The sequence below is a fragment of the Oryza sativa genome, chromosome 11, assembly GCF_034140825.1.
Source record: "Oryza sativa Japonica Group chromosome 11, ASM3414082v1".
Lineage (NCBI taxonomy): Eukaryota > Viridiplantae > Streptophyta > Magnoliopsida > Poales > Poaceae > Oryza > Oryza sativa.
This window is the reverse complement of record NC_089045.1, coordinates 18,095,856-18,121,678: the sequence shown is the minus strand read 5'-3', so window position 1 is coordinate 18,121,678 and position 25,823 is coordinate 18,095,856. Positions and strand designations below refer to the sequence as shown.

At 42.8% G+C, this 25,823-nt stretch overlaps 3 protein-coding genes across 4 annotated transcripts; all 3 read left to right on the top strand.

Moving 5' to 3' along the window:
- The first annotated feature begins 1,555 nt into the window (after positions 1-1,555).
- LOC4350492 (zinc finger CCCH domain-containing protein 63-like) lies at positions 1,556-11,077 on the top strand. 2 transcript variants are annotated; one of them, XM_066305059.1, is made up of 8 exons: positions 1,622-1,896; positions 3,800-3,914; positions 5,377-5,528; positions 6,040-6,102; positions 6,955-7,074; positions 7,190-7,486; positions 8,238-8,564; positions 9,472-10,315. In XM_066305059.1, the coding sequence occupies exons 2-8, from the start codon at positions 3,812-3,814 to the stop codon at positions 9,736-9,738; spliced, it is 1,329 nt and encodes a 442-aa protein (XP_066161156.1). In that variant the 5' UTR covers positions 1,622-1,896; positions 3,800-3,811; the 3' UTR covers positions 9,739-10,315. The 2 variants fall into 2 exon arrangements, with proteins under 2 accessions (NP_001391391.1, XP_066161156.1); NM_001404462.1 differs by lacking the exon at positions 3,800-3,914 and having other exon boundaries at positions 1,556-1,896; positions 9,472-11,077.
- A 10,156-nt stretch (positions 11,078-21,233) lies between these two features.
- LOC136354182 (uncharacterized) lies at positions 21,234-21,986 on the top strand. The gene has a single exon (XM_066305862.1). The coding sequence runs from the start codon at positions 21,234-21,236 to the stop codon at positions 21,984-21,986; it is 753 nt and encodes a 250-aa protein (XP_066161959.1).
- Positions 21,987-24,236: 2,250 nt separating this feature from the next.
- On the top strand, positions 24,237-24,839 carry LOC136354181 (uncharacterized). Its single transcript, XM_066305860.1, has one exon. The coding sequence runs from the start codon at positions 24,237-24,239 to the stop codon at positions 24,837-24,839; it is 603 nt and encodes a 200-aa protein (XP_066161957.1).
- Positions 24,840-25,823: the final 984 nt, after the last annotated feature.

Genomic DNA, 25,823 nt, shown 5'->3' with positions numbered 1-25,823 from the left:
CCCAAACGTTCCTTCAAACTCAGCTTAAGATGCATAATTTTTGTTGATTTGATGGACCATATTGCTACAACACACATCGACCCTATTTTACTCCATTCTAGTCTACTTTCTAATCAAACAATTAATTTTAACTTTGCTTTGGCAATTTTCAAACAAATCATACTTGGTTTACACATTTTTTTAACATGTACAATCACTAATGTGTGCCGGTGAAAAAAAAAACTAGAGTTGATCCTGTCTATATCTGGTATAAAATTATGAATGTGATTCCACTATTGACTTTACAAAATTCATGATGCTATTTATATGACCGACACATTCTAAAATAAGTCAACCCTACATTTCTCTATTAAGAATCCTTAGACACATGTATCCTAGATTTGTACTGGCTACTTAACATTATAATGTCTGAAGCAACCTCTTTGTGTGCTCCAACAAAAACTCATTTCCCAAAAGGATCAAAAGATCATGACAATTTTGAAACATGATACCTTTTTGCTATATATAGCAACACACAAGGCCAATGCAATAAAATAGACAATCAAGACAAAAAAGTGAGTTTTATCAAATTAAATGTTTAATATAAATAGTGTATTGTTTACCTCATGGTTCACCTACTTTCTATATTGATATATAATATGGAAGAATCAACAAGTAAAAGGGAACATACCTAACACGCAAGGCAAACACAATCATTTACAAAAAATGCATGGACTTTGCCACAAATACACATAATAGTTTGTCCCTTTGCGTTGTTGTCTAACCAACAATTAATGTCAATCACACACATTTGATTTGGCATACCATTTAGCACCGAAAGCATCCCACAAATCTGTTTTGTGTGTCAGCATACAACCTTTCCCTCGTAGAAGAGAAGATAAATATCTATAACAAAAATATAGGGCTATCTATCATATTAACATACCGTGGTACATAAACCATTCTTCTAGTTGTATCTAGTACTAAATATGACACTACAAAAGACATTTGCCATGTCATGTCATGTCGCATATCTCCCATGTCTTGGCACGAAAAATGCTATCAATAGCAGGATTACATTTCAGGTTGTTGCCTAAAAAAAAAAGACCATAAGTGCTTTTCTAGATGATTCGAGTGGTACACACATTTCATACGCAATCTAATATCGAAAATATTTGATGCATCTCCTTGCGTGCCAGCGTATACCCTCGTCACCACGAAAGAAAGATACAAGACCTTCCTATCCGCCACGCCCTCACGCCGTGACGCTCATAACATTTTTTTTCTCGTCATATCCCAGGCGCAAAAGACGATACCAACTATAAAACATGACGTCCAAAAACACTAAACACGTCACGTCGTCACATATCTCCAGCATAGCTTTGTGAAAAAAAAAACAACCACACCCACGACCCTCCCCCACGCCATCGCCATGACGTGGCGCCCACTCGTCATTCTGTCCGGCGCGTGGCCTGGCCCCTCTCCATGTACGGGCCGCGGAGCCGGGCGGTAGCTTTTGCTTCTGTCGTGTTGTGTGTACCCAACGTGGGGTGCGCGTAGCCGCGGTGAAGGCCCCAGTTGACTGGGTTGGTTGGCGCGGCCGCGCGGCGGTGAAAAAAAGCGGGGAAGGGAGGAGAGGAACAAAAACGACTGGCTGTCCGAACGGGGACGCCTCGTTCCTCTCATTCCCCTTCCTTCCTCCCTCTTCCGCCTCCGCCTCCTCCTCCTCCGCCCTTACCCCCGCGCGCGTGCACGCGACGGCGCGGCGATCTGATGCTGCCGCCGCTGCTGCTGCAGGCGCCGCGGTGATGGCGGCGGCGCCGTCCGCCGGCGGCGTTGGGGAGGGCTCTTCCTCCTCCGCCGCCGCCGCCGCTGCTGCTGCTGCCGCGACGATCGGGCCCCACGTGGTCGACGAAGGTGACGACCCCCTCATCCTCATCCTCGTCGTCGTCGTCGTCGTCGTCGTTCGCTTTCCTTTTCCGTCAGGGTGGGTGTGGGGGGAAGCGGCGGAGGCGGGTGCCAGCTGGGGGTAGGTTTCGATTGGTTCTCCTCGTGGGGAAGCGGGGGTGTCGGTGGCGCGGGTGCTAGGGTTTGGGCGGCAGGCGGGGGGTGGTGGGGAGGGGAGGGCACGCGTGCGGCCGACCAATGCTGGTGAACACTGTGCTGTCGGTGGGCGGGGGTGTGGTGGGGGGTTGAGGGTTTCGGTTAATTTTTGATGGCGGACGGTGTTCCAACGCAGTGCTGGCTCTGCGGCGGAGCCGCTCGATTCGGTGATTAATTCATATGTTTGGGCTCATGTACCATATTGGAGAAGTCAATCCAGCTTGCTGGATTGGAACGGTGCATCGGGTCGGAAAGGCGAGGTTTCTGAGCTGATTTGGTATCCCACTCCATGCAGGAGCGCTCTGTTTTGGTCATTCTCACAATGCTGATATGTTTTATAATGTGGATACGTTGTCGGTGGTGAGTTCTATGTGAATTTTTGTTTGTGCGTCTATTGGATGTCGGTGATTGTCGATGGTGTTTCCATGAGAATAGTAAGAATCTCAAATGGAAAGAATACATTGTTTTTGGAAGATAGGGAAGGTTTTTAATGTTATTGTTGGTTTTGGAAAGAATCATGAGGGCAGGGCAGGCAGTGGTTCGGTTAAATTTCATTTGGACTCAAGCTATCATTCTGTAAATGTTTACTCAATTATGTTGTGTGGTTGAAGTAAGATATGGACATCAGTATGTTTTCAACCTGGCTGTTATGGTTTGTGAATGTTCTGGGCAAGTATCCGAGCTATTTATCAGGTAGAAAGGAGTTACCACCAAGGGTTCTTGAAAGGCACATAGACATGGGGTGTGTTTACATATATTTTTGGCCTTTTTGGGTTTATTTTTTTTGTATCACTCTTGTTGAAGTGTATCAGGATGAACATTTCTAAATTTGGCCGCATTTCTTTTATATAGATTGATGGTATGGTTGTAATCACGACTCAAAATTTTGAACTCCAGTACATTAAAGGTCTTTGGAGGATATGGCAGGTTTTTAGTGAGGATACTTTGTTTAGAAAGACCTACTACCCTTCTCTGTTAAAAAATGGACTGGTGAGGTGATGACCTGATGCACAATGCAGGATGAGGTATTGATACTTCAGTTTTGGAAGATTGGTCAGAGTATTGGTAGGATAGCTTGCCTGCTAGTATTTGTGACTTGAAGTTACGCTGCCCCTAAAGACTCTGACCTTATTCTTCTTGCAGACAAAATTTAATTAGTTACACTTTTCATTCTTCTGTGATAATTTGGAGTTCTGCAATATTTTGGGTTGTTTTCTCATAAGCAAAATTAGCAAGTTTAATTTCATTTGTTTGTGTTCACGTGTACAAAATGATAAATTCACTTTTGTCGTCTTTTTGGTAACGCCACAATGGAAGCAGTATGGCTGTTCTTAAAGATTTGGTACATGAAAGAATTTATTAAAAGTTTATCAGTGTGACAACCCATCCTTATCTCATGAGTTATGACAGTACTTTCAATTGTTTTGAACCGTTACTATAAATTTAACTATTTCTTTATGCATCTTTAGCACTTGACGTGCTGTGAGGTATGTTCTACAAAATTAATTCAGTTCTTCCTTTTTTTCTGATAACGCTGAAGCGGAAGTGGTATAGGGATCTTTTTGCAGAAAAGGGAACACTTTAATCCTTTTTGGTTGCCGTTTCTGTTGTTTTATGATTATATTTATTGGTACATGGTTCTTCCTGAACTATTTATACCAAGTATGCAATTACCTGAGATTAAATTTCTGATCCGATGCCTCGGGTGGCTGTGAAGGCGACACCATTGATGGGCAGGATCAGCTTTGGTGCTGCCAGGGAGGGCTTGTCAGCCGCTGCTACCGCAGTTGCTGTTGCAGCCTCTGTGATTGGGCCCCATAGTTCTGATGAAGGTGTGCTGCACCCTCCTAGGTCTTTGTCTTTGTTCTATGGTGTAGCCTGTCTAGCTGGTGATTAGTGTACTTGTATGGCTATTTCATTTGGGGTCTTTCTTTTCTAAGGAATGGAATCCTTGAAACTGCAGAGTTTGTAGGATTTGGATCTCGGATCTTGCTTTTGTTTCCAAGTACGCTTCTTATGGATTTATGTTTCTTGAAGTATGGTTGTATGGTGAAATTTTTGTTTGAAGGCAGTGTTTGAGTCTGATTTGGTCCTCGTAGTGGAGTTTTTGATTTGGGTGCAGAAAAGTGAAACTCTAGAAATACATGTCATCTCATCATTTGGTTTGCACTCTTCTAGATGGATATGTTAATCTTACTTTGTTTTATCATGGGTATTTGAAGAACTAAAGGTGAATGTTTTGGATGGGAGGAACAGTTTTGGGATTAGCTGGTCTTGGAAGTGAAATTGCGGAGAGGTAGCAAGTGATCTGAATTTTCATTTTAAATGCGGGGAATACTTGTGTGATTGTGGTGTTCCATCATTTTTGGTTTGCGTAATTTATTTGTTGGTTGAACCTTGAGTTAATCTGATTTATGGTGCTGTTTGAGTTGGGTGTAGTTCAGTTTTGCAAAGTTTCCTGTTTGTGTTGGAATTTAAGTTATTTGATTCTGGCGAAGAGGTTTAGGTCTGATTTTATACTGGGGTCCACAGCTACAATGAAATTAGGATTCAGCTTAATTTAAGGCTTTTTTGGGAACTCTTGTTACTGTTGCCAATACCAGTCTTTTCTGCGAAAAGTGTTAAAATGTTAAGTGTCTTCTAGGATGTAATTGTATTTATTGCAGATGCTTTCTTGTCAGTATCTGAACAGCTGAAGACGAAGCTTTCAGAGTATTAGATAGTTTATGTAGTGATAGTGAATCACTTATTATAATGATATAGAGGGCATGATGAACTGACTACGACTCGGTTTTTACTCGAGATAGAATGAATGAATTTTATTGATTTCTGTAGAAAGAATATGGGTGGAAATCTATTTCCTAATCTTGGTGCAACTTTTCTCTATCTTTTGAGTTCTGAGGCTGTGTATTGTGATGATAATTATTTATGTGATTTGAGGGTACAGAGGATCATTAGTATGATTAAGTTCAGTAGTTCTCTATTTGTTTTATGTAAATTAATTTTTTTCCCGTTATACTGGCTAAATATAGCTTATTTTGTCACTTCATAATATCCAGTCCAGCTCTCTCTATGTCCGTCTTCATGTGGTGTTTATTCACTGCAACAGTCTTAAGGTATCCAATGACATGGATTAGTAGTCATATTGTTGAATGATGTTGCCAGGAATTCTTGGTGTCCATTTTCCACTTTTCTTGATGCTACCTTCTCTCCTTTGATGTCAATAATCTACCAGCTTATAGATTTTGCTGCAATTTTTTGTGAGTGATCGGTATTGTTATAATTAAATTGCAGAGGCAATGTGGCAGATGAATCTAGGAGAAGCTATGGAAGCTGGGCCATACCCAGAGCGTATTGGAGAACCAGATTGTAGTTATTACATGAGGACTGGCTTGTGCAGGTTTGGGATGACCTGTAAATTTAATCACCCAGCAGATCGTAAGATGGTACACTAAACTATTCTTGTACCCTTTTTTTTTCCACATTAGAGTATATTTTTCATTAGCATTAATGTCTTCTACAATTTTTACAAATATAGTGTGGTAAAGACTAATGCTACAAGTTGAATCTATGTAAATTGTTTGAATTTTTGACAGAGGAAGTACTTTGTTGATTCTGTAGCGATTCCCTTCTAATTACAAGAATTTATCTAGATTGGTTCTTTTGGAGTTCATGTGCGAGTTATTTTCCTGAACAATTAACACAACAGTGAAAACCAGATAACAGCTTGGCTCCTCCTTTGTAGGCATATGGCTGTTTTGAAAACCTCTTCAAATGACTTGTAAATATTTTTCTATTTTCTATCTTTTGGAATTCATAGATTTTTTATTAGATTTGCATAGTTTAGGAGCATGATAATATTTTCAAAGCTGTAAGTTGGAAAGCTTATGGAACTCACCATTTTTGTGCTACTTTCTATAAATTCTTACCTTTGATGTAAATGGTTTTGATCATCAGGCTGTTGCTGCTGCAAGGATGAAGGGGGAATATCCTCAAAGAATTGGTCAACCTGAATGTCAAGTGAGATTTTCCATTCTAACAGTTTCCTCAATTTTGATACTTTTGATCATGTAACAGTAACGGATTGGTGGTGTTTCATATCTTTTAATGCTCTGATATTTGAAAGTTTATACTCGTGACGTTAACTTTTAACATACTTGATAGTTTCACATTGCGCCCTTATTTTTGAGCTATTTTAAACAATATTTTTTTGCTGGTAATATTTGAAACAATATTGCCTAAAATTGTTTTATCGCTGTTCTTCAGTTATCCTGTGCCCTGTCAAGCCGCAGGTGTCTTAGAGGTTCTTCCTTAGCTGTTCTTCAGTAAGAAGTTGAGGGCATTAAAGATAAATAGTTTCATAAGTGTATGATCTAAGTGGTTACTTTGATGAAGGCAGCCACATGGGTTGAAATCATCCTTTAATTGCAGCGCTAATTCTCTTGAACTTGGTGAATACCAACACCAGAGTTGCCTCATGCACATTATCACAGACAACTCCTTACTATTTTACTTTCTGATGCTTTTACCTGATGTTTTTTGGCGCTTGAAGTTGTAGTATCTTAAACAAGATCAAAGAGCATGATCTTGAGTGTAATGTTGGCATCTTTTTCTATTGCAAGCCATAGCTTGGATTTTTCCAAATAAACTGGAGTAGAATGACTTGCATCCAACCCAACTCTTAGCAAGTGTGATTTAGTTTAGTTCGTTGAATTTCTTGTTCATTGCATGATGATATGGACTGTTTTGGTATTTTGGACGACATATATTCATAATGTAGCTGCTTAAAGCTGTCTATTAGTATATCTTATCTTTGACGACTTAGCAGCATTGTTTTCTGTATTATTTATTGTGCTTCACCTTTTTTTTCAGTATTATTTGAAGACTGGAACATGCAAATTTGGAGCAACATGCAAGTTTCACCACCCCCGAGAAAAAGCTGCAATTGCAACCCGAGTACAGCTGAATGCTTTAGGCTACCCATTGCGGCCGGTTTGTTCTAAATTTCCATTATCTTTTACTATTACTTGTTGGACTTAAGGATAGTTCATTATTCTGCAACTTCTCTGCAATATTTGTTTTAGTTACCTAAATTTTATTACCACAGAATGAGAAGGAATGCGCTTATTATTTAAGAACCGGACAGTGCAAATTTGGGAGCACATGTAAGTTTCATCATCCACAGCCATCTAATACGATGGTTGCTGTACGTGGCTCTGTTTATTCACCTGGACAGTCAGTTACTTCTCCTAGTCAGCATACTTACCCAGGGGCTGTAACAAACTGGCCCTTGTCAAGATCTGCTTCGTTTATTGCAAGTCCAAGGTGGCCAGGCCATTCTAGCTATGCACAAGTGATTGTTCCTCCAGGGCTCGTTCAAGTTCCAGGGTGGAATCCTTATGCAGTATGTTTATTTCTCCCACTTTGACATTTACGATCGTCTATTAAATGTATACTCATCCAGTGGAGTAGATGGTGCAATTCATTGGTTTATTGAGAATGCTGTCAAAGTGACTATGGTCTTATGGTCTCTATTTAATCTGTTTTTTGTATTCCCTTTTTCTACCACATATTGTGGTAGGAAAGAAGAGGCAGCTTCACCCGTTGCAGTGTTCAGCATCCACATTTTGTCATCAGTTACACACTGCTAATTACCTTGAAGTTTGTCACCAATTGTTACCTGATTGGCACTTTTCCGCAGCAAAAAGAATTGAATATTTAATAAACACATCTGTATAATTATTTCTGCCTTTCTGTTGGGTAATAGATCTCCAACATATCCTTACAAGATCACTTGAAGTGTGATCCTTATTTCTTTAGAATAACAATAATGAAAATATTGGCTATAATATCACTCTGCGCAACAAAGTGTTACCTGTTTTTATATAAATCTATTGTATGCTGGCTTGTTCATGTCATCCATTAGAGGCTAATTAAATCTATTGTCTTAACAAGCATTATTTTTCTTAAAGTAAAAAAAAACATTATTTTCTTATTGTATATTTGTGTTGATCCACATGCCTAGAGTGATGAGCTTAATATTTTTACATGGAAAATCATTTACCTTGAGATTAATTGTTGATTTTGTCGTGCCATCATTTCTGTAGCTTTCATGTCAAATATGTGATTGCTCAACTATTTTTATGTTTTCTTAGGCACAAATTGGTTCTTCATCCTCAGACGATCAACAGAGGACAGCTGGAGGTGCACAATACTATACTGGCTCACGTCACAGTGAAACACCTAACATGGGTGACCAGGGAATGTTTTCATCATACCAAGCTGGTTCTGTTCCTCTTGGGCTATATACAGTACAGAGGGAGAGCATATTTCCAGAGCGACCTGACCAACCAGAATGCCAGTTCTATATGAAGACTGGGGACTGTAAGTTTGGTGCTGTATGCAAGTTCCATCATCCCAAGGAGAGAATTATCCCTACTCCAAACTGTGCGTTGAGCTCATTAGGTCTTCCACTGCGTCCGGTAAGGGAGTCTTTTATAGCATTGTACACCCTAAGTTCCTAAGTTCATGTATTCTTAGCAACATGGTCATTTAATTTTTTGCTGTATGCTGCCTTAGCTTTGTGGCCTCATTTTGTCTATAAAACCTCATGCGGCAAATCCCTTTTTCCATAGGGAGTGGTGGTTCCTTTGACAGAGGGTATTAGAAAAAATAAACTAATCCGTGTAGTGTAGTTTAAATAAATCTGTCCTAAAGAACTCTTTGTTGTCATGTGATGTAATTGTTTTTTGACAAGAGACATCAGGAGAGACTCCTACTATGTTAATATATTAAATATATAAACATGTACAAAATAATTACAGGGAGTGTGGTGTAAATTAGTTAGATCTTAGTTGTCTTTGCAGAAAGTGAAACCATTTAGTGTATTATTTGCACCAGTCCTCCTTGGTATTCGCTGTTTTTTTTTGAAGGAACTTGATGGCTAAGCAGAATCCCATGGGGCGAATTAGATTTCCACTTGTGCATCTTGACTGAGAATTCCCATGCTAATTTTGATTGTTGATCTACATTTGAATACAATAATGTGTAAATGGTACTATATTCAAGATTGGCATATTTCTAAATTTACTTTGCATACACTAGTTTTTGTACTTTCTTTTATTGATACTGTTATCATCACGCCTACGATGCCTACTTACTGCTGATTAGTGATTAGTTACTCTGAGTGATGACTTGGCATTCTGCATGTGATTCTATTATGTGTAGTTGATTTCTCGACAATAGCTATGCATGGAGCGTACCAATGCACATTTTAGTAATTGCTGGTTGTTTATCATGCAATGTTCAAAACCGATAAAACATAAATACATACAATATAGAAGATGGACAAGTGTTGCCTAATCCTCTGTTTCTTTTTCCTGCTTGCAGGGAGAGCCCATATGCACATTCTATTCTCGCTATGGCATCTGCAAGTTTGGTCCGAATTGCAAATTTGATCATCCAATGGGAACTGTGATGTATGGTCTCGCAACATCACCAACTGGTGATGTGTCTGCCCGACGTATGCTGGCACCTGTACCAGCACATTCAGAAGTATCGCCTGACAATGTCTCAGGGAGGTCTCGGAGGATCACCCATTCAGATTCCCAGCAAATACCCTCTGGTGAAAGAGGCACCGAGAGAGAGGCGTCCTAAGCCATCCTCGGTGCAAATGTTTCATGCTGCTTCCTGTTCTTGACTCTCTGAGTAAATTACCCGCAACAAAACTTGAGGAGCCGAAGCTGTACAGGTCTCGCCCTTTTGCCTCACATTTGAGCTTTACATACCGGAGCTTGCTTCAAGACTTCCAACATGTATCGCATTCAGGCAGGAAAAAGTTCTTGCTTGTTAGGGATGCTCTTTTGCCCCGTGTAAACGGGACAACCGACCTTATTTAAACATCTATATATGGAACAAACTCACCTCTGGACATTCGATTTCGAGTGATGTGCCTTGATCCCTTTGTTGTAGTTATACAGGTGCCTTGCAATGGACAAAGCTTTTGCCAAACGGGGGATATGTGCAAATCGCTCTCCTCTCTGTTTCTTTCTTTTTTTTGCCTTCCCTCTAATTTAGCAGTTTCATAAGGGGCAACCCCCGCTTCTGGAATTGTGCATGTTGAGGATGCGGAAATAATAGGCAATTGTATAATCATCTACATATTTATACCCTGTCACTTGTTCCCATAAGAGAGCAGAAAATTCACCTTGATGGTGCCGGCTTTAGTTTGTCATTTCATCTTGCAAAATTTTGTTCTGCTACTGAACCTTTTATCAATTGTGCATCATTTTTTTGCCATTATATGTGCACGGGAAGGATGGTTACTAAAGAACAAGTAACAAGAGGTAGGGTTAGACTGGTTGAGACAGGTCCGGTTCCTAATTCTGTTACAGCAATCTATCATTTGCACAGCTATCAAGGTTGCCAAACACCTCTATCCGGTGTTACGCCTCCTAAATCCTGATGAACGGAGCAGCTGCGTCAACACCTATGTCCTGATAAACGGAGCAGCTGCATCAGGATTCTGGAGTGTCAGGTAGGTGAAGGTATAATGTGGAGCAAAAGGAGTTCCAGATGACTCCTAATCCTATAATCATCCGATACGAGTAGGTTCGCCACATGCGGATGAAATGTAGTGGATGGTTTCTAAACTACAAATGTAGTGGATGGTTTCTTATAAATAGGATTATCAGATCATCAGCCCTTCAAAACTATGGGCCTGGTTGGCACAGCTCTAGCTCCCGCTCCACCCCTCCTGGAGCTGGAGCTCAGCCAAACAGTTTTAGCTCCACCAAAAATGGGAGTGGAGTTGGGTAGAGCTCTCTCACAGAATGTACTGGAGTTGTAGAGCTGGGTTTAGGCAGCTCCACAACTCCACTTCAGACTCAACTCCTAAAGTTATATTTAGGAGTTAGAGTTGTACTAAACAGGCCTTACAAATAGAACACTACTTATATGTCCACATTATAAGTTTGCCTAAGAGGGTATCATTTTCACATTGGTGGTGCCGGCTTTAGTAGGCCATTTCATCTTGCACTCTGCTTCTGCTGTTCTGCAATTGAACCTACAATTAATTTTGCACAATTTTCTGCCATTATATATATGCTGCACCGAAATCATCAGTACTAATAATGTAGAGGTAAATCATCAGTACTAGTAATGTAGAGGTAACCATTGATTGGGTTAGTACCAGTATTATGTTGGGATTGAAATTCTATGAAAAAATTCGTCTCTTTGGCACAGTTTTGTAATCCTTCAGATCCGCTATCGCGTGGGACCCACCTGTCATCCCTTAGAAAGAAACCGCACCGTGCAAGAAAAAAAAAGAAACGTTGCGAAAAAAAAGAACGCGCACGCCCGCCGGACCTAACCCACGCCGCCGCTCCGCCCGCCTGACCTCACCGGCGCCGCCCTCCCCCACGTTGCCGCCCGCCTCACCTCACCGCTGAGCACCACCCCCGGCCTTGTTGATGACAACGGAGAGGGGAGCGGTCGGCGTCACCTTCTATAGGGGAGGGGAGAAGCGGAGAGGGGAGCGGCTGGCATTTACCTAGGGGAGGGTAGAGGCGGAGAGGGAGGGAATGGCGGCATGGCCAACAACATTAGTAGCTTGGCGCGAGTCCGATTGAGTCTCCTCGTCTGCCTTGACGCCCACCTCGATGGATGCCATCCCCGCTGGCCCGCTCCATCGTGCCTCCTCGATTGGCCGCTTGACGTCCGTGCGGCCAACGCCCGCCTCAACCAACGTATTCCCTGCCACTGACCACCCGCCGCGGTAGTTGCTGCCCATCTTGGGCATCATCCTCCTTCTCCATCAATGATAACACCGTTGGTTGTTCATCCTCACATAGGCAGAGAAGTGTATTCGTTGCCGACGATGTCAGGTTCAACAGCACTACTTCTATTTTTTTCCATATGACACTCACTTATACCTTTGGGTATTTCAGCGACATAATTCTTCGATTGAAATTCCGTATGTTTTTGTGCATCGATATGAACCATGCCTGCAGGCTGCTAAGATATTTCTGGGTGTTGGTTTGCATCTGTGCAAATTTATAAGAGATTAAGAGTTCATTTATTCAGTGCTGATCATCTCAAGTCTCAACATAATTATACTGCGGTATGAATTATAGGGAAGAAATATGCCCTGTTGTCTACTAATTTTTGGTTACTTTAAAGCTTTATATGTTAATAAGGATTCCAATGCAAATTAGAATTCATGGTCTGCTGCTTCACGAATATGCTACATTGATTCCATCATGCATATTAATTACCTGTCGAAATATTTTGTTATGAATTTTGTTTCCTGCTTATTCTCATTATGACCGCAGCAACGATGGCATTCTTTCTTTTGTTTCTGTCTACATGCATGGAAAGACGTGGTCCTAAATATTACGAGAGGACGTGGCGGCTGCGGGCTCTTTTTTTTTTTTACGCGATAGGGGATCTCGGGAGGGGGAGAGAGAGCGTGAGGAAAGGACTTTTTGCGCAAAGATCCCTCATTTTTCACGATTCAGGGTGCAGTCCTTTTTTCCCCTTTTTCCCTCCTTCGTGTAGGATTTCGTAAGACTCTAAGGTCCTAAACATAATATTTTTAAACCGGAGTAAATCACAGAGAGGACGTATAATGAAATACTTATAAAAGAGAGGGCTTTTCTGCAAAATTTCCAAAGACGACGCGGCCTCACGAGCGCTCGCGAAATCTCACCGGATTCCAGCGCCCCATGACGTGTCGCGACGCGGGAGCGGCCACGCCAGCACAAAAATCGGAGGAGCGAGCAGCCGGGGGTCACTTTTAATACTTTAGATATTTGTTCAGACGATGGATGTACATGCTCATCGGCTGCGCTCCCATGAACCAGCAGTAACTTGATCGATTATATTGACTTGAACGTTCCATTTTTACAGGTGACATATGAGGTCCTGCTCTTATAGGTTGATTGCTTGGTGGATGAGAATGTAGCAAGTATCTTAGGACATGGCCAGATGTGTGGATGCAGTGACATCATTGTTTGGGCTTCAGTAAATAGGAGGAACCAAAGTAGCAAAGAAGGCTCCTGAGTTCATGAGGCATATTTTTAGGTATTTTTTTGTGTCATATTATTTTTATCCCTGTGAACAAAGCTGATCTCTCAGTCAATAATTCTTTCCGATTGTGAATACAGGTTCTTCTGGTTAATAGTTGGCTTCTTTCAAAACAAACATATTTGTGGTTCGTATTCTACTTATAACCGTTGCCTTTGATTTTACTGTCACTTTGTGAGTGTAGAAAAGTCGCTTTCTACTGTAATTTCTTGATTTTCATGGATATGCAGTTAGGCATAGGTGTCTGACACGTTGACATGTCCTTCTGCAGGTTAGCGATTGACAATTTTGTATTGTATGAATATATAAATAACTCAAACGTGCATGTGATTAATGGTTGATAGAAATTTGGCTTCAATTTAGTTCTGTCAATAAGATATTGTGATCTAACTCAATTCTCTTCCATGCCTAACACCATTGATTCTTGCTGTAAATTTGTACTCCTCTTCAAATTAACTTTTACCTCTAAAAATATATTTAGTTCAAATATATAGACATGTCTTAATAATTGTTCATGATTAAATTCAGAGTTTTGGTTTGCCAAAAAGGACAGCAGACAAACAATGCACACTGTTGTAGCATTTCTCAGCACTTTAGATCAACTAGGAAGGTAGCCCGCGCATTCGCACAGGCATGTGTTGTAAATTGTGTTTGAAAACTATATATGTATGTACTATTTTTTGAATAAGACACATCAGGTGAGGCCTTCGCTGTTCATCGGCATTTTGCTTTGATAATTTTTCCAAGAAATCTGTTAGGTTTTAATATATATAATATTTAATACATATGTATAAATAATTATCTATGATCTCTTTATTATATAGAAATAAGTGTAAAATCAAAGGTGTTTTTGATTATTATTCTATGATGAACAATTGGCATTAGAGATTATAGGTTTTGATATTTGGAATTTATTTGCGAAGTGGTTTTGGAGATGATTGGAATTTTACAGGTGATCTACAGGTGTTGCTGATTTGGGTCCGGTCAGACCGGGCACGGGTTGCCGGCCAGACCGGCGGTGATCGAGCGGTCAGACCGGCCAGCCCGTGGTCTAACCGGCCGATGCTGTGTCGGTTTCGGTTTCAGGTTGTTTATTTGGATATCCGTGATTGTTTCATGGTTATGGCTTCTAGATAGATACTATGCGTATCTAATACTATTGTTTGCTACTAATGAGTCAAGTTGGGGATAGCTTGGTCTCGGAATATGGTTTCTTTGTTTGTTCCATGTGTACGTGACTCGAGATGCCGGGAGAATATTTGCGGTGATGGACCGGGAGTCGGCTTAGGGATAAGACGACGTCCGTGGTGGTCGGAGATCATGCGGGATACTAAGGCTAGAGTTCAATGCACGTGGTTGGTGAAGATTCCATATGGCATACGATGGAGGTATTGTGTGCGTATGGGATGCGGAGTCGAATTTGGAAGGAGTTCAAATTTGATATGATTGGTTATGTAAAGTTTGTTTCTTGTACTTGAGGGTTTCCTAGGGTGAGTAGGATTTCTAGTATGAGTTTGGTTCGTGGCTTTAGGCTGCCTACCTCTGGTATAAATAGAGAGGGAGCGTGAGGCTTCCCGGTATCGCTTTTGAGAGCAATTGAGTTGATAGTTGAGTTAGGGTTTCGAGTTTAGTCGAGATTTGTGTAAGGAGTGCTGTTGGTGCACTTTGTAAACACAGAGAGAATCAATAAAGTCGTCATCCACTTTAAGAGTTCTTCGATTTGTGTTTCATCGGGTTTTGGCGGTCTAACCGGTTTCACTCCGGCGGTCAGACCGGTGGCAAGGGGCGGTCAGACCGGCGGGTGACCTGCAGTCAGACCGACGGCGGTGACAGGAGTGAGCAGGTGATATCGGCGGTTCGACCGACGTCAACCAGGCGGTCAGACCGACGCATCTACTTTGGTCATACCGCGATCCGTCGAATTTGAGGGTAACTTTTATTTCTGCTAAAAGTTTTGGTTTTTGGGCATACCAACCATTCACCCCCTCTGGTTAGCTTAGTTCTTTTGATTCGATCCTACAATAAGTTCGATTCAGTTTGTTTGGAAAACGTGTCTAACAAATCAAGTGTAAATTAGAGGCAAGGTGTTTTGTCATTTTTTTAATAGAATGTTTACTTGCTTTTTTAAATAAATTCTAAAGAACTATTATTGTTAATAAAAATGTTTTATTTGTACCATCAAGTCGGTCTCCTTCTAGTTGGTTTAAGTTGACGTAAGTTGTTCTATATATAAATTAATAAAGACTTGTCATATACCTCGCTTCCTTGTGATTTGTGTGACCTATACTATATTTTTTAAAATAAAATACCTAGTTAACATGAATCCAAAAATTTAAATTTAATAGTAACAAATACAACTTTTCAATGAACTATATACTGTGAACATTAGTGCGGTTTATATGTGTAATAATATGTGGAGAAACTCATAATGCTATAATATAGGATAGATGTAAGGCCATTAATGTCTAAGCATTTTAAAATTGTTACAAAAATTGAACATGCAATGGTTGGTCTAATTTTAGTGAAATGTAAGAAGCAAATTTTTTACGAACTTATTACATTTTCTCTAAATAGTTCAATTGAGTCCCTATTGTCATATTCTATTACTTTCTTTATTTTATATTTTATATCAGTTCAAAATATAGGCTTTATGGATCTTTAAATCATTGGTTTAATTATAAATACAACAATATTTGGATTAGAAATCAGATGTGTAGCTTCAAATTTATGCATGTTTTAATAATTTTGATTATTTCTCGCTATATAAACAAGAAGGGGTAGAGTGGAGAGCTCAAGTCGAGAAGGGATGGGATGAGTACTGTCGTGTTGTGCGTATGTGTGGGGGAGGGCAAAGTGGAGGGGTGGTTTTTTCTATTTTATCTAAATGATTTAAGTAAAACCGATGATCCATTTTTTTCTCACATTTTCTGTTATTTTATCTAATGTTTAAAACGTAACACATGTCGGCTTAAGATTTTTCCTAAAAGTATATCTATTGATTGAAAATAATGGACCTACCTATTTAAGTGGAAATTGATGGTCAGATGGTTTTTCTTCCAATTGTAAAGTTTTATTTTTGTTTAAGGCGTAACACGTGACGTCTTAAGTGCGCTTAGAGGATGTACAAGGATTTATGGTAATATAATATTTATTTTCATTTTGTATGACATTCTGAATTTTTTCTATTTGGCTACATTGCAAAGGAACGGTGTCTATGGTTAAATGATGTATTTTCATTTTTTATAGAGTGAAATATGGGTAACATGGATCATAAATTATTTATTTAATTATAAATAAAACAAAAATTCAAATAAGTTAAAATTATGATTTAACTTAATAATTATAATCATTTAGCTTTTTAATTATTGATCTTTTTTTATTTAGTTAATAATTAGGAGATAAAGGAATTAAATGAAGAGAGGAAGAGAGAGTTGAAGGGAAGAGATTACACATGCATATATTTGTAATACTTCTTTTTACGGGGTTGTTGTGTTTTAGTTGCTATTACTTTTTTAATTAAAAATTGAAAAATGATTTATTGATTTATTAAAATCTATCCTTTTTTTACTTGTCTTTTCCAGTATATTCATAATAGATATTAAAAATACGAACACTACAATCTAATTATGTTATATTATAATACTGTTATTTTACTTATCCTAATGTTATACTTGGGGGAGTAGTTTTCTAAAAGATTGCTCAGAATTAGGTTTATTTTACTTTTATCCATATATATCTAATTTAATTATTCTGAAGTTATATATGGTGATAAAATCTATATCATTATCTTTCTATAATTTTATAATTGTTCGATTAGCACACAAAAATTAGAAAATATAGCCCCAAATTTATTCTCAAAGTTGATATTACAGTGGATATGGATCTTTAAATGTAAAATAATCTAAAGAAATAAGTTGATCAAATACTAGTTCTTTGATTTAGATGTTATAGTTGCTTATTTTTTTTGCATAAGTTTTACTTTCTAACTAACATACTTTGGAGACTCATAGTATATTCATTTTACTGCTATGATTGTAGACCTAATTTAATTTTTATGAAGTTATGTATGATGAAAAAAAATCTATACTATTATTATTTATATATATTTTTAAATTGCTTAAATGGCACCCAAAAGTCAAAAAATATAAACCAAAATGATATTTTTTGAAATCTAAATTACAGTGAAATATGATCTTCAACTATAAATTTAATTATAAATAATCTAAAGATTTACACGGATCATTAGTTGTATGATTTAGAAGCTTAATTTTTTAAAACAAAATTATACTTATCTAACTAATAAAAAAAAATGGAGAAATGAATTGAAGGAAGAGGAGGCGTACATACGTGGGTTCTTTATTTCTAAAAAAAAAATAGTAACTTATACATACATGCTTAGGTGGGCCCGGTTTTAGAAGAGGAATTTTTTCTTGAAAATTAATCTAATGGTTGTAAATAATCGGTTCACCAAATTTAATAAAAATATGTTTTGTTTTTTAGAATTTTTAAGAATTTCACTAATTTATTAGAGCATCACATGGAAACATAGGAACGTTTGCAGGATGCCATATGGTGGATTAGGTGTATTTTTAGGAAGTTTAATGGACTTTTAGTACATAATGGATACATCTAATCTAATGTTCTAAAACATCGATCGGGTTCGCCAATTTAAATGAAAATCAACGGTGATATTTACGTAAATTTATAGAGTAAAATGTTTTATCTTTAAATGATAGAAAAATCCTATTTTAAATATCATCAATTTTTTCCCATGGTGCTAAGTACGTATGTTTTTTTTCTTATTGATTTTATAGTAATTCTGTGCGCAGCTTTTTTTCTTCTGACGCGAACAATAGGTAGGCTTTATTGGTTACTTCAGTTGTGTTTCTCCCATATACGTACGTAATAGAGTAAGGAATTAGTTTCTTTAAAATGAAATAAAATACATCTAATCTAATAGCCTAAAATACCGGGTCCATCGATTTAAGTGAAAATCTAATCTAATGGTCTAAAATATTGGGTCCACTAATTTAAGTTAAAATCGACGGTTAGATTAGATAGAGCCATGTGGCAACCTAGAAGCGTTTGTAGGAGTCTCACGTGGCGGCTTGAGAGCGTCTGTAGGAAGTTTAATGGACTTTTAGTATATAATAGAATAGATAGTGTTGGCGGATGGCATGAGGCCCTTCAACCAAACCTGCCGAAACCCATGGCGAAGGCTATAGAGCAAGAACGGCGCAAGGCGAAGAGTAGCGCCAGGCCAGAGGCGTCTCAGGCGAAGGGTGCAAGGCGAAGACTGTCTGCCAAAGGAGGATGACTTCGCCTTGACAAGTTCGCCCCCGCGAGGGCCGAGGAAGGCTTTCCGGCCCTTCAGGCCGGCGATCGCCAGACGGCCCATCAGGGGCCCATGAGCCCCTATAACATTATGTACCCCTGTAAATGTCCCTTTTGTAAGGGTAATCATGTAAATTCCCCTGTACAACCTAAACCCTGGTAGTAAGAACCTGTAATGGGGCTATAAATAGTCCCCTAGGGCCATGTAATGGGGGATCCCAAGTGATATTCAAAATTTAGTACACTTCATTTTTCCAACCATTGTTGAGTAACCATGTCTTTCGACGTATGCAGTTGTCGTTTCGATAACAGCTGGCGCCGACCGTGGGGACTCCAAGCGAAACCACTGAGAGCGAATGCCACCGAAGAGGGTCGTGAAGGAGAAGGTTGTCAGGCGGTAGGAGAGCGACGCCGGGCCGGACATGGCCGCCGAGGAAGGAGCAGAGCCTTTGGCGTCCGTGGCCGAAGATGGAGAAGCACAAGCGCCATCACAGCCGCCTTCGGCCCCCGCGCCATCACAACCGTCTTTGGCCCCCGCAACCTCAGTGCAAGTGCCGAACACGGCCGACGTGGCGAAGGCGGCTGTGGCGGCAAGGGCACTCCAGACCAGGGCGGATATCCTTTCGACAAACCAACTGGTGGTGCCTCAAGCCGCCCCATCGCAGCCGGCGGCGCCAACTGCGCTCGCCGTTGTACAGGCCCAAATCAGCCTGGACCCCGAAGCGCAAGCCGATGCCGACATGGAAGCCATGCGGCAGAGCATGACACGGCTCCAAGATATGCTTCGCCAAATGCAAGAACAACAACAAGCATACGAGGCGACAAGGCGGACCAAGGCCACGTCGGCTCCAATCCTTCAGTATTCGGCAGGCTATGCCCCACCTCAAGTCCGGCCGCAAGTGGTGACCTAGCCCTCTCCGCCACTAGCCGCACAGCCGCCGGTGTACTTCGCCGGGCAGCATCAACCACCTGGCCAAGCGCCACAATCAGTGGCGGAAGGGGCTTCAGCTCTGCAGGCGCAACTCCAAGCTTTCCTTCAGCAACTCAACCAACCCCACTACATTTCAAGCACAACCCCATCGGCTTACCCGGTGGGGAATACAAGTCAAGGTGCGCCCAATTGGTTGCCACCAATTCAGCCAGGCTCGGGACCTTCGCTGTGGAGTCAAAGACCGCAGTTCGACTTCGTCAACACTGCTCAGGTGCCAACCGTTCGGCAGCAAGTTCCAACCCCAGGCTTCGGAACAAACCAAGCACCAATCCAAGCTGCCATGATGTGGTCGCAGCCAATCTTTGACCCATCCATGGCGGCCCAGCAAGTACCACCAGTTGGAGCCGGGCAGTCGAATGCCACGGCCCAACTCCACGCACAAGCTGCGATTTCGCCCTTCGCCACACTGTACCCGCAGCAAGGTGCGGTAAACAGGGCGGGAGGTGAAAAGGGGCTGCCGCTGAGTGGGGGAATCAAGACTCGTCCAATCCCGCCCCAGTTCAAGTTCCCACCTATCCCACATTATTCGGGCGAAACTGACCCGAAGGAGTTCCTCTCCATCTACGAGTCAGCGATCGAAGCGGCTCATGGTGACAAAAATACCAAGGCGAAGGTAATACATCTCGCTCTAGACGGCATCGCCCGTTCTTGGTATTTCAACTTACCAGCCAATAGCATTTACTCATGGGAGCAATTGCGCGATGTTTTTGTCCTTAACTTTCGAGGCACCTATGAGGAGCCGAAGACGCAACAACACCTTCTTGGCATTCGCCAAAGGCCGGGGGAGTCGATAAGGGAGTACATGCGTCACTTCTCGCAAGCCCGGTGCCAAGTTCAAGATATAACCGAGGTGTCGGTTATAAACGCCGCTTCGGCCGGTCTACTTGAGGGCGAACTAACAAGAAAAATCACCAACAAGGAGCCGCAGACGCTCGAGCATCTACTTCGCATCATTGACGGGTTCGCAAGGGGTGAGAAGGATTCTAAGCGACGACAAGCTATACAAGCTGAGTACGATAAAGCCTCCGTCGCCGCTGCTCAAGCTCAAGCACAAGTTCAAATTGCCGAACCACCTCCCCTCTCTGTTCGCCAGTCTCAGCCGGCAATCCAGGGACAGCCGCCAAGGCAAGGCCAAGCCCCCATGACTTGGAGAAAGTTCAGAACAGATCGGGCGGGCAAGGCTGTGATGGCTGTCGAAGAAGTGCAAGCCCTCCGCAAGGAGTTCGACGCCCAGCAAGCAAGCAACCATTAGCAGCCAGCCCGCAAGAAGGTCCGAAAAGACCTCTACTGCGCCTTTTACGGACGCTCTTCGCACACCACGGAGCAATGTCGAAACATTAGGCAACGTGGCAACGCGCAAGACCCAAGGCCGCAGTAGGGAACAACTGTCGAAGCACCCCGTGAAGCAGTTCAGGAGCAAACACCCCCAGCCGAACAACGCCAAAATACACAACGAAGGGTAATCCAAGTGATTACAAGAGCTGACCCGCCAAGCCAGTTGTCGAAACGGCAGAGGAAGATGCAGATCCGCATGGTCCACAGCATCACTTTGGCGGGTGAGGGGGCGCCATAGTACGTGAACCAGCTGATCTCTTTCGGGCCAGAAGACACTGAAGGAGTCCTGTTCCCGCATCAAGATCCACTGGTAATCTCAGCTGAGATAGCCGGTTTTGAAGTCTGACGAATCCTGGTCGATGGAGGGAGTTCGGCCGACGTGATCTTCGCCGAAGCATATGCTAAGATGGGCTTGCCAACCCAAGCTCTTACACCGGCACCAACATCGCTCCGGGGGTTCGGCGGAGAGGCAGTGCAAGTTCTTAGCCAAGCACTTTTGCTGATAGTTTTTGGCTCGGGAGAAAACAGGCGCGAAGAGCAAATACTGTTCGACGTCGTCGACATCCCATACAACTACAACGCCATCTTCGGCCGTGCAACCCTGAACAAGTTCAAAGCCATTTCCCACCACAATTATCTCAAGCTCAAGATGCCTGGCCCAACAGGGGTGATAGTAGTCAAGGGGCTTCAGCCTTCGGCCGCTTCAAAACGCGATCTAGCCATAATCAACAGAGCAGTGCACAATGTTGAGACCGAACCGCATGAGCGGCCGAAGCACACGCCGAATCCCACCCCTCACGGCAAGATAACAAAAGTGCAGATTGATGATGCCGACCCCACAAAGCTCGTATCACTGGGGGGCGACATGGGCGAAGAAGAAGTTGAGAGCATCCTAGAGGTGCTCAAAAAGAACATCGATATCTTCGCCTGGAGCCCTGACGAGGTGGGGGGCGTCCCGGCGGATCTCATCATGCATCACTTAGCAGTCAAGCCGAATATTAAGCCAAGAAAACAAAAGTTGCGCAAGATGTCGGCCGATCGCCAAGAAGCGGCGAAGACCGAAGTACAAAAATTACTCTGGGCGGGGATTATTCAAGAGATTGACCATCCGGAGTGGTTGGCGAATCCAGTGCTGGTGCGGAAGTCAAATGGCAAATGACGCATGTGTGTCGATTTCACAGACCTGAACAAGGCATGTCCGAAAGACGATTTCCCCTTGCCGCGAATCGACCAGCTCGTGGATTCAACAGCTGGATGCGAGCTCATGAGTTTCCTAGATGCATATTCTGGTTACCACCAGATCCACATGAACCCGCTCGACATCCCCAAAACATCCTTCATCACTCCATTCGGCACATTTTGTCACCTCAGGATGCCTTTCGGCTTAAGGAACGCAGGAGCAACCTTCGCCAGGCTAGTGTACAAGGTCCATGGCAAACAGTTGGGGCGAAACGTGGAAGCTTACGTCGATGACATTGTCGTAAAAAGCCGCAAGGCTTTCGACCATGCGATCGACCTACAGGAGACGTTCGACAGCTTGCGCGCGGCAGGCATAAAGCTGAATCCGGAAAAGTGCGTTTTCGGCGTTCGCGCAGGCAAGTTGTTAGGTTTCCTTGTTTCCGAAAGGGGCATCGAGGCGAATCCCGAGAAAATCGATGCCATCCAGCAAATGAAGCCTCCATCAAGCGTACATGAAGTACAAAAGCTTGCAGGCCAAATTGCAGCACTCAGTCGATTCCTCTCAAAGGCGGCCGAGAGAGGTTTGCCCTTCTTCAAGACCCTCCGGGGCGCGGGAAAGTTTAATTGGACACCAGAGTGCCAAGCAGCATTCGACGAGCTAAAGCAATACTTGCAAAGCCCGCCAGCTCTGATAAGCCCACCCCCAGGAAGCGAACTGCTATTATACTTGGCAGCTTCGCCGGTGGCAGTCAGTGCAACACTCATCCTAGAAACAGAGTCCGGATAGAAACCGGTCTACTTTGTCTCCGAAGCACTGCAAGGAGCGAAGACAAGGTACATTGAAATGGAAAAGCTCGCTTACGCTCTAGTGATGGCTTCGCGCAAGCTTAAGCACTACTTCCAGGCCAATAAAGTCATAGTGCCTTCACAGTACCCCTTAGGCGAAATACTCCGAGGCAAGGAAGTCACTGGCCGGCTCAGCAAGTGGGCGGCAGAGCTATCCCCGTTTGACTTGCATTTTGTTGCACGCTTTGCTATCAAGTCTCAAGTGTTAGCTGACTTCGTAGCTGAATGGACACCAGTACTTGCCCCTGACCCCGAGCCGGCCGAACAGTTCTGGGTTATGTGCTCTGACGGTTCGTGGTCGCACAAGGGGGCAGGCGTTGCGGCAGTCCTCTTTTCGCCGAATGGTGTGCCGATTCGGTACGCAGCATGATTACAGTTCGACACAACAAACAATGCAGCAGAATATGGAGCCGTTCTCCTGGGTCTAAGAAAGGCGAAAGCACTGGGAGTCCGGCGACTGCTAATTCGAACTGACTCCAAGTTGGTAGCAGGTCATGTTGACAAATCCTTCGAGGCAAAAGAAGAGGGAATGAAGAGGTATCTGGAGGCTGTTCGGTCCATGGAAAAATGCTTCACCGGCATAATGGTCGAACACTTGCCTAGAGACCAGAACGGGGAGGCAGACGCCTTGGCGAAATCCGCTGCTTGTGGTGGCCCACATTCGCCGGGCATCTTTTTTGAAGTCCTGCATGCTCCAAGTGTGCCCATGGACTGCTCCGAAGTCATGGCAATTGACCAGGAGAAACGGGGCGAAGACCCACATGACTGGCGAACCCCATTTGTGAAACACCTTGAAACTGGCTGGCTTCCGGTAGACGAAGCAGAAGCGAAGCGTTTGCAGCTCAGAGCCACGAAATATAAGATGGTTTCGGGTCAGCTTTACCGCACAGGGGTACTTCAACCCTTACTTCGTTGTATCTCATTTGCCAAAGGCGAAGAAATGGCAAAGGAGATACATCAGGGGCTATGCGGCACGCACCAGGCTGCAAGAACGGTGGCCTCCAAAGTATTTAGACAAGGAGTTTATTGGCCCACTGTGTTGAAAGTCTGTGTTGAGCAAATCAAGAAGTGCGAAAGTTGCCAGCGTCATGGCTGAAGTCAAGCCGCGCCCCAGTATGATCTGCAGCCCATTGCGCCAATATGGCCCTTCGCCAGATGGGGACTGGACATTATTGGGCCGTTCCCAGTGGCGTGAAACGGGTATAAATTCGCAATTGTAGCTATGAAATATTTTTCTCGATGGATTGAAGCCGAACCCCTTGGGGCAATCACTTCGGCAGCAGTACAGAAATTTGTATGGAAAAACATTGTTTGCCGTTTCGGAGTGCCAAAGGAGTTCATTACTGACAACGGCAAGCAGTTTGACTCTGATAAGTTCAGAGAAATGTGCGAAGGGCTTAACCTGGAAATCAAGTTCGCGTCAGTCGCACACCCGCAGTCAAATGGGGCGGCCGAACGTACAAATGGCAAGATTATAGAAGCACTGAAGAAAAGACTTGAGGGGGTGGCGAAAGGCAAATGGCCAGAGGAATTGCTATCGGTTCTCTGGGCTCTTCGGACGACCCCCACAAGACCAACCAAGTTTGGCCCGTTTATGCTTCTTTATGGCGATGAGGCAATGACCCCAGCAGAGCTAGGGGCTAACTCACCAAGGGTGATGTTTTCCGGGGGCGAAGAAGGACGCGAAGTATCGCTCGAACTTTTGGAAGGAGTAAGAGTCGAAGCGCTCGAGCACATGCACAAGTACGCCACAAGCACTTCGGCAACTTACAACAAAAAAGTTCGACCCACGGAGCTCATACCTGGTCATCTCGTCCTAAGGAAGAAGGCGAACCCAGTAGCAGTTGGCAAGCTTGAATCAAAGTGGGAAGGACCATACCTCATCAAGCGCAAGTCCAGGACGGGATCTTTTCGCCTAGCGACACTCGAAGGCGAGGAGTTCGACCATTCCTGGAACGCCGCCTCCCTCAAGCGCGTCTATGTCTAGAATGGGTGGCACCCAAATCGCCAACTTGTAAAAATGTACATACTGTCATGTAAGCCCTTCGGCACTATGTAAGCCTTTCGGCAAGGAAAAAAAAGGAGAAAAAGAAGAAAGAGAGAAAAAGAAAAAAACTGGATGTAGGGCTATTATCCACCATGGAGGCCCGAACCAGTATAAAATCTCTGTGTCCTCCGCCTTCTTCTTACTTTTCGTGTGATTGATAATTTGTGGAAAAACCCCAAGGCAAACGCCTGATCAGCGAAAAAGGCCAAGGGGGCGAAATGAATCGGCCGAAGCATTGCTCGCCGAACGTTGAAACCGCAACAGCTTATCTCGGAACATAAATAGCCGAACGACGTTACGACTGATCAGCACAAAAGAAAAAGCGTTTCTCTCGACACAGAACGCTACAGATCGAAAATGAACGACGAAAAGGTGAAAAGTCAGTACACCTATTTCGCTAATATATGCAAAGGGGCCGGCATGTTCCGGCCTAACAAAAGCACAAAATGTGACGATGCGAAAAATAGCGAAAAGGAAATAAAGCACGTTCTTTATTAGCTTCGAAAAAATAATTGAAGAATACAAGGTTTACAACCCGATACAATTCATTCTACAAGTAAATTACATTTTCGCCCCAGTAATCATTATCCCTCCCTAAGGAATGGTCGGACGAACTAGATTCGTCATCACTACTAATATCATACACAACCTTAAGAGGAGTAGGGGGCGAAACACAGACTAAACTGTAACGACGCTGAGAGATCGATTCCTGGCGTTTAGTTTTCTGATGGTTTCGCCAAAAGCGAGCCATATCTTCCAAACGTCTTGAGCGAACAAGATCGTAATCTTCTAAGGTTCGCCCGGGGTGCGCACGTAGCCAGTTGGCAACCTTGATAACCTTATAGCTGCGACCGTTTATCTCCATTTCGCGATAAATAGGCCGAAATGGACATCGCGTCTTCGGCAGCCCCTTCAATGCCACAA